General features: G+C 38.9%; 1 protein-coding gene across 1 annotated transcript; it reads left to right on the top strand.

Annotated features, from left to right (window-relative positions):
- Nucleotides 1-1,300: 1,300 nt before the first annotated feature.
- LOC104406555 (son of sevenless homolog 1-like) lies at nt 1,301-8,907 on the top strand (the record flags this gene model as incomplete). Its single annotated transcript, XM_010015572.1, has 6 exons — nt 1,301-1,432; nt 1,757-1,921; nt 5,453-5,662; nt 6,147-6,290; nt 8,579-8,689; nt 8,809-8,907. Coding segments are annotated over 6 exons (861 nt in total), but the record flags the coding sequence as incomplete, so codon positions are not given.
- Between the last annotated feature and the right edge of the window lie 311 nt (nt 8,908-9,218).

Genomic DNA, 9,218 nt, shown 5'->3' on the forward strand with positions numbered 1-9,218 from the left:
AACATCATTCTGGTCTGGCACCTCAAGAGACAAGAAGTTTGTGGAAGATTGTTTAATGCTGTGTTTTAAATAATATTTTTTTTTAACAAAAAAATTGACACACAGCATTGCATGACAAGTCTGTGACATCAGGATGAGAAATGCAAGAATTGGAGATGACCAAACAACCTCAATTTACCCCCTTTGTGTTTATGCATGATGGTGCTGTCTTTAATTATACGGTCATACACATTTATTATTCCCCCAGGACACTTCCATTGTTCAATCATCAGGCTGGACTATGTTAGGGGAGTGAATTGGTATTAGATAGTGAATGAGACTCTCTTTTATAGGACCTCTGCTTTCTCTTGCAGAATTGTTTTGATGAGGGGAGAAAAAGAAAAGCCTGTACTTTGCAAAGATGGGCACCACCTTTATAGAATTGTATTTTGTCCCAGGTTTTTTTTGTTAGAAAGTTTTTTTGTGTACTTTGTCCTGTACCAGATCATTGTAAGAGGTCATTAACTTCATCTTCCTCATTTCATGGTTGCTCAAATGGGAGTCATGTTTACGTAAGTGAGCACTTGCAACTGAAACAGTCAGTGGGAACTGTGGTTTGAAAAATAGAATAAGAAGTTATCAGAGAAATTAAGATTTCTGGTGTCTGTGAACACCAGGGCTACCAAAAACAGGAAAGCTGTTGAACCTTCGGAGACCTGTGTGTGAGTTCTAGCAGGAGAGGGTCGGTGTCCTCAGTCACCTTGGGTACTGGAAGGAGCAAATAAACTGGGGCATATGTGGTCCAACTGTAGACTATGAAACTGTTTTAAAATACATGTGTGCTGTTGGATGTATTTTTACCTATTATGTTCATTGCCATCATCAGAGCAGTTTACACATATACAGTCTGGCCCACGTGCTGGTGATAAAGGTGAAACAGAAAACTCGTCTCATTCAGTGACCATTCTGTACAGGGAATAAAATGCTAGGAGAAAACATAAGTCATGTATTTAAATGCTGAATTACCAGGCAAGTGCACAAGGGGAGCAAATTGTGCCTGCAGTGGCAACCTAATTCTGGCATTTCTCAACTTTTGAGCACTAGATTATTCTATAATAATGATATTCTGGTACAGCCTTATGAATGTAGTGAGCAGCATGTACTAAAATGATCAAATTTGCATGTGTTGTATAAGCTTTTATAGTTGAAATACTAACATTAATAAACATTCCCTTGTTAAGTAATGGAAAGTAATTTGATAATGTAATATTGCTAACCTCATGCAGATTGTGGATTTACCCTTTACTTGTGTTTTTTTAAGGATCGTGTTCAAAAAAGTTTTCCCCATCCTATTGACAAGTGGGCAATAGCTGATGCCCAGTCTGCTATTGAGAAGAGGAAACGAAGAAATCCGTTATCTCTCCCAGTAGAAAAAATCCATCCCTTATTAAAGGTAAGCAGTGGTGCAATCCTGCTTTTAGAATGTAATTAGAAATTGATGCCTTTGTTTCATGTAATGTCTATATGCTGCCTGAAACGTAAAGTATGGCTTTTGGGACAGTCATTGGCTATTGTCACTTCCACAGAGCAACACCTACAATGACACTTTCTTCTCCAGGCCTACAGACCACTGTGTTTCTATTTCTAAAAGGGACTGTGAATATGTGATGAATGTTTAAGTAGGGTCTTGAACTTACCTGAGTTTAGTTGTAACCTATGGTGTCTATGTCATCGACTGAGTAACAGTAGAACATGTTTTCGTTTTTTTTCCTTTCAGGAAGTTCTAGGCTACAAAATTGACCACCAAGTGTCTGTTTACATAGTGGCAGTATTAGAATACATTTCTGCAGACATCTTAAAATTGGTTGGGAATTATGTGCGGAATATAAGACATTATGAGATTACAAAACAAGATATAAAAGTGGCAATGTGTGCTGATAAGGTAAGCCTACCTCTTGTTTCTCATGTTAACAGGAAACTTTAGTTAAGCTTTGAGTGGACAATGTCTGTTCCTTATTGAGTACATCGAGTGTTGTACCTTTGAAAGAAGAAATTACTGCCATAAAACATGGTTCCAGTAATAAAGCAAAGCTACCAAAAAGCTAATTGAGCTTACAGAGCTGCTGCTTGTGCTTATTAATAGTTAAGTTTCTCTTCCTTTTGATATCACTTGCCTAATCTCAGCAATGTGTGAATGCTTTAAAAATTACTGTTAAGCAGCACTAATTTAAAAATGTAACACTCCTAAGATGTTATAGTGGAGCTTTTTTTATAGCTTTAAAAAAGAAAGCTGAAATTAAGCTTGGGTGCTCTCCCAAAATAAAAAAGGCTGTATTGCATGTGAAAAGTAATGTTTTGATGGTCCAGCATTTAAAAAGAACCCCACACCTGTGTTAGCATATCAGCCTAATCCTCCTTAGCAGTCCATATTTTTATCTGCAGGTAGTCTTTCTTGTAGCTTCAAAAGATTAATTGCATTCACACAGGAATCCCTGCTCTTTCCAGCAGTTAATAGAGCAAAGTCCCCTGTCTGTTTTCAGGTGCCTTTGCACCCTCCCTTCTGTGACCACCTCATCAGCATCTCAAGTTTTCCATTGTTTATGAAACAAAGCTTGAAGTTAATCCCTTAAGGGATGGGATTTAAGAAACTCTTATCTTCAAGTCTAGGGATTTTCAGGTTTATCACCTGTTTTCAGTATTTTGTCCTGGTCTGTGTTAATCAGTATCTTTGGTTGGCTTGTCTCTGTTTCAGTTAATGCCTTTATCTCTTCCTACTTGGTTTTTTGGTTTTTGTTTGTTTTGGTGTTTTTTTTTTTTTTTTTTTCATCATACTTCCTTCACCTTTCTTTACTCTCTCTCTGAAGGTATCTGATGAGGTCTTGAAGAGTCAAATACTTCTCAGTCAGGTCAGGAGTCTTGGTCACTCTTGCCTTTGGGCATACCTGCCTGGGTCATTAGGGCAGGGTTTGAAGGTGTATATTTGAATATTTGTCATAGAATAATAGGAATAAGTGCTGTTGCTGCATGCTTCTTTATATCCAAGGAAAACTGTGATTTAGTTGATTTAGAAACTTCTGTTACATTACACTGGAGGAACTCTTTGATAAGTACAGAGGAGAAACTTTTGAAAGGCTCTAAACCTGTTGGTTTACTGCCTCTACAGAACTAGCCATTGAAAGGTGCTCCCAAGGTGTTTTCCTTCCAACTGAGTTGAGAAAGTGCATAGTATATTATTTTCATTCCCGTAACGTATTCTGCTTGTTTTTATTTTTTTGAAACAAAACAACTAGAGCAGTTTCTTGGCTCTGTGTGGCATTTTTATTTTTTTCTCAACCACTTTCACACCTACTTTTGTGCCATTCATCCATTTGGAAAATCTTGCATTGTCTGCAAAAAACAAACCAATAAAATGCAAGCTGTTCTCTTTCTCTGTTTGCTCATGCATTCTGTGGGTTTCACACTAGTGGGATATGCGCCTTCTGAATACAGCTTGGAATCTTCTAGCTCAAGTACATGCTAGAGTTGTGTCTGCAAAGTAGTTACAAATGTTGGCGCCTCCTTGAATACCTGCAGTATTTCATGTTATTTCCTACAGTAGTAACCCAATAATGTCCCATTCCCCAGAATCAGTTAGGTTTCTTTTTGTAACCTGAGTTTCATGTACTGGCTTTGAAAGATGAATCACCACCTGTTCTTAGAGCTTCAGAAGAAGACAGTCTTAATGCAAAATGTCCATTGTTCTGCTTTCAGAGAAGCTTAAGACCAGGGTGTGTAGCAGGGACCTTTGACTCACTAGGAGAAAGAACCTGCTGTTTGCCATTTTCACTCCTCGCTAGACCTGTATATTTGTGTTAGGACAAGACCTGTGTGAAGAATGACTGCTCTAGGTAGGTGTGTTTCTTCCAGTATTCAAGTCTGATGAACCTACCAGATCTCTTGAACTTACAGGTTGCCAAGTATTCTCTTGCAGAATAGTTAATTTGTCTAGTATCGGTAGTCACAGATTGGTTAAATGACACATCTTCTGGAGAAGTGCCTGTAACATGCCATGAAGAATGAAAGCTTACTGTAAATACCAGGGTAAATGCCATGTTTGTTGTGGCTCGTTCGTAAGTTTAATTCTTGGTCTCCAGTTCTATAATTACTTTGAAAAAACACTTCTTATTCTGTTTTCTGTCATTTTGAAACCTCTAGTTCATGTTTAATGTGTTAGCCTTCCTTCCTACGGCTCTCAGAAGAGTATTTACAGCTTTGATCCCGCAGTCTTTTCCTCAGTCTTGTCAGTGATTGACAGCAGTCATGTCAGACTCTGCAGTAAGAGGCATAGTTTTCCATGGCTTTGCCTCTATTTGTTTGGGAAGGAGACTGGCAAGCAGTTCTTCCGTTCTCATGTGATTTGAAGTTCACATGTATTGTTTGGTACAATTCATGACTTTCTGGAAGGGATATAGCTCTGGGCAGCAGATTGGCGTATAAATACTGTCACATCTATCCCAGGACAAAGTCATCTTGTATGTTGAACTACATCTTATGCTGGCTTGTTGTTAAGATTTACTACGTCATTGTAGATTGATTGTGGACCCTCTTTAGGTTTTCTTTCTGCTAAACATACTTCAAATTAGGATGCATTTTACTAATTTGCAGTTTAGCTTTAAGATATTCTTCGGGTATTGTGGAAACAACCCAAAGTGTGGTTTCTGTTTGTCACTTGCTTAAGTCTTTTTAATGACTCCTGGCTCAGATACTGTGTTTGGAAGAACTGTTCAGTGATCCGCTTTTCTCAAAGTTCAAATTATTAATCGCTTGTGTTTGGTAAGCCTTGCCTTGGGTATAAACTGAGACCTGTGGCAGCCGAGGTCCTTTTTGTCAGTGCAGTTCTGCAGTGTGACTGCCACCTTTTCTGAGGCTGATGCCCTTCCCTGAACATACAAGACAACTCAAGTTATTAAGGACAGAAACCAGGCCACATTGTATGTGTGGGTAGGCTAGTGTTGTTCACAGATAGATTACAGGGTTTTGAGTATGTCCATGTGTGACTTCCTGTTAAAGCTAAAGCTGAAAAGCCAAAATGCATACACTTTCTGACTTCAGGTACTATATTCAGATATGTATATATATACACACATACATGTATATACATCATATCATATATGGCTAATTCAGAGTAATAGAATACAGCTAAATGCTAAATGTGTCTGCATACTTCATAGTCTTAAAATTGTAATTGATTTTAGGACCACATTCTTGGAGAGATGCCTGGATTGGTCTGGCTGCAAATAATGACTTGCAAATTTGTAGCAATGAATATTGCTTTTGCAAATGTTCAAGCAAGTGCAGAATGATAATATGTAAATCTTACTGCTGATCAGTCTGATTTCATGTGAAGAATAGATTTTATTAACTAGTAACTTACTGGTAGATCTTGAAAAGAGGTTGTTCTCACTTTGTGGATTTCTCTGTCTTTGCTACTTAGGTATTAATGGATATGTTCCATCAAGATGTAGAAGATTTAAGTGCACTAACTTTATCTGATGAGGAACCTTCCACCTCAGGGGAGCAAACCTATTACGACCTCGTGAAATCATTTATGGCAGAGGTTCGACAATATATAAGGGAACTAAATCTCATTATCAGAGTTTTTAGAGAGCCATATGCCTCCAACTCCAAATTATTTTCATCTCATGTAAGTATTGTATAAACCACAAACAAGAAACTCCCTATTACAGTATCTGTAGGTCTAGATGAGCATTTCTAGAACTTAACTATTGTCCAGTTTAACATATCAGTAGTAGAGGAAGCACCTGCCTCAAGTTCTGAAATGGAAATAGTAAAGGAGCACTTGTGAGGAAGCATGGTTTTTGTAGAAATGTGGAAGAAACCACCCAATTTACTGTATTCACTTTCAGGCCTTTAATTTTTGTTGTCGTTTTTTGCCATATTTGATTCATTGTAACTTTTTATATACCTGTACATATATGTAGTTGTTACTTTAAAAATAAATTCTATAAAATTATATCATAAAATATATTATAAAATCTTGTTCTATAATTTAAGGAAGTGCTTGACTTTCGTATCATAACAGAGTAGCTTTGCGTGTAACATTTTTCCTCTTAGAAATTGTGTCCAGTTCCCTGTTGAATTTTGTCTGGTTCTATCGCTTTTTGCAGGATGTGGAAAATATATTTAGCCGCATATCGGACATACATGAACTTAGTGTGAAGTTATTAGGTCATATAGAAGACACCGTTGAAATGACAGATGAAGGTAGTCCTCATCCCCTGGTAGGCAGCTGTTTTGAAGACATGGCTGAGGTAAGCAAATATTTTGTGGGGTTTTGGGTTTGTTTGGGGGTTTGTTTTTGTTTTTTGCTATTTATATATTTTAATGACTTGCGCTTAGGTGCTGAGTGGATCTCTGTTGTAGCTGCTTCTGTTTAGGTTGAGATTTCTTCTTCCAGCTCCACCACAATGAAGAAGACTGCCCATTTTTGAGAGTGCTTTTACCTTTGTAGTCTCTAAACTTCAGGTTTTATAGAGTGTTTAAAATTTAGATAGCATGGGCAGAGGGGAATACCACAAACACCTGTGACTAGGCTTTGACAGAAACAGAGACATCCTCTAAATCAGTTGTAGACTAGGATTGCTGTGGAAAGAAAATGGGACAAGGGCTTCTTTGCCAACAGGCTTGCTGAGCTGGTGAGGAAGGTTTATGAACTGGGCTTAGTAGTGGATGGAGACCAAAGCTTGCAGATTGAAGAATTTAGAGGAGAAGGGGATGTGCATAACGGAAAGCATGAGAACAAAGGCTCTTCCACCTTCTTCCTGAGAAGGTGGGATGGCCAAAGGCTAATCTGAAGTCTCCGTTTCCCAAGGGTACATGTTCATGCACAGATAATAGGATCTGGGAGTATGTACACAGTTTCAGAGTTGTCATGTGGCTGGAATTAGTGATGTGGTAGGAAAGGTTGCACAATGGAGGGCTATATGAACAAATACAGGTACTCAAGAAGGACAGGCGGGAAAGATGAGGCCAAGAGGCTTAACAGAATGTTAGCTCTAATACATGGAGCTCTGTTAAAGAATGAATGATGAGCTGGTTGAATACATAAGGATCAAAATTGGAGAAGGCCTCCAAAGGGCATGTTGTGGTCAAGCTTCTTCTGCAAAGACTGCCTACTTGCTTAGAAAGCCTTCTCTAAGCAAGCACGAGTCATCTATTTATTGCAGGCCCTGCTTCTCAGGGAGAAGAACCTTCCTGACATTGGGGTGGACAACTTGCTGTGGTTTGGGTAATCCAGAAGATTCTGGAAGGCACTGGGGCACTTCTTGTGACATATGCTGATGGGCCAACTAAGAAGGGTGCTACACTTGACCTCTTTCCCAAAAACAAGGAAGAACTGACAGGAACATCATAGCTAATGGCAGGTTTAGCAGTAAGAGGTAGAGAAGATAGAGTTTAAAGTCCTGAGAAAAGTGCAGGAGATAAGCAGACTGAAGACCCGGGTCTTTGGGAGAGTAGACTTAGCTGGGAGGGCAAGATCACATTGGTGGCTACCTTGAGGGTGGAGAGGGCTCAGGAGAACTGGTTTATTTTCAAAGGCAGTGTGCACAAATCACAGGGAATATGCATTCCCAGTCCCTAAGGAAAAGGGTAGGTGTAGCAGGAGGCAAGGACAAGTGCAGTTTGGAGTTTCCTGTTTAACCAAACTCAGGCCTCTCGCTACAAGAAAGACATTGAGGTGCTGGAGCGCATCCAAAGAAGATTAGCAAAGCTGGTGAAGGGTCTAGAGAAGAAGTCCTGTGAGGAGCGGCTGAGGGAACTGAGCTTGTTTATGCTGGAGAAAAGGAGGCTGAGGGACCTTTATTGCTCTCTCCAACTACCTGAAGAGAGGTTGTAATGAGGTGGGTATCAGTCTCTTCTCCCAGGTAGCGCGTATAGGACAAGAGGAAATGGCGTCAAGATGCACCAGGGGAGGTTTAGACTGGATATTAGGAAAAAAATTCTTCACCATACGGGTTTTCAAACATTGGAACAGGCTGTCCAAGGAAGTGGTTGAGTCACTATTGCTGGAGGTGCTTAAAAGAATTGTAGACATGATGCTTAGGGCCATGGTTTGTGAGGAATATGAAGAAAAGCAGAAAGGGTAAAATAGCATGAAAAAGATGACGGTAGAAAACATGGGTGTCTTGCTTATGGGGTGAGAGGCTGTGTGTTGGGGGACATGGAATGGACTAAGGTGCTCAAGTCTCCTCTGCTTGGCTTTTACTGGCAAGATGAGCTTCTAGGGATCTACAATGAGAACCACTAAACATTGGATTAGGCTGAACAGAGGTTTTTTAGGTACCTGGAATTCAACTGGATGAGACCCCGAGCAATCTCAGCTAGCTTTGATGCTGGATTTGGCTTTGACCCTGAGCAAACTGTGGACCTCCAGAGATCTCTTCCAGACTGAATTGCTCTATGAGTCTGTGCACATAAAAGTATTGAATCTTCTGTACAGATATTTTGGAAAAAGTATGCAGGAAAGTCTCTCCTATGTAGTATATGCAAGTTAAGATTCTAAATCAGCTTTGTAAAATTAATCTGTATTTCTTCTTAGGAATTAGCATTTGATCCATATGAATCATATGCACAAGATATTTTGCGACCTGGTTTTCATGATCATTTTCTAAGTCAATTATCAAAGCCAGGAGCAGCATTTTACTTACAGGTAACTCTCTTTTAAGTGAGCCATATTATTGATATTACTATTTTAATTACATTGTATTTCAATGTATTGTTGTTTCAATGCATTTAGTGTTTTAAGATTGAAACTTATTTTGTTTCTAGTCAATAGGTGAAGGCTTCAAAGAAGCTGTTCAGTATGTTCTACCCCGGCTGCTCCTTGCCCCTGTTTACCACTGTCTTCATTACTTTGAACTGCTAAAAGTAAGAACGTTGTGTCATCTGATGGTCGTTTTGGGTTTGGTTTTGGTTTGGGTTTTTTGGTTTGTTTGGTTTTTTTTTTTTTTTTGGGTTTTTTTTCATAATTCCTAGTGTTGGATACCAGAATTTTGTGTGCTCAGTTGGGTGTAAAACCTTTTACTGGACTATAAATAGTAAAACTGCTATGATGAACAAAAAGCAGGTTATGTGCTGTGGTGCACACTGTAGCTAACTGATTATCAGCTTGTAATTTTATGGAAGCTTTAGAGCAACTAATGATTTGTGTTGAATAATAATAGGAAAGATACTATTAA

The sequence above is a fragment of the Nestor notabilis genome, unplaced genomic scaffold, assembly GCF_000696875.1.
Source record: "Nestor notabilis isolate BGI_N333 unplaced genomic scaffold, ASM69687v1 scaffold16235, whole genome shotgun sequence".
Lineage (NCBI taxonomy): Eukaryota > Metazoa > Chordata > Aves > Psittaciformes > Psittacidae > Nestor > Nestor notabilis.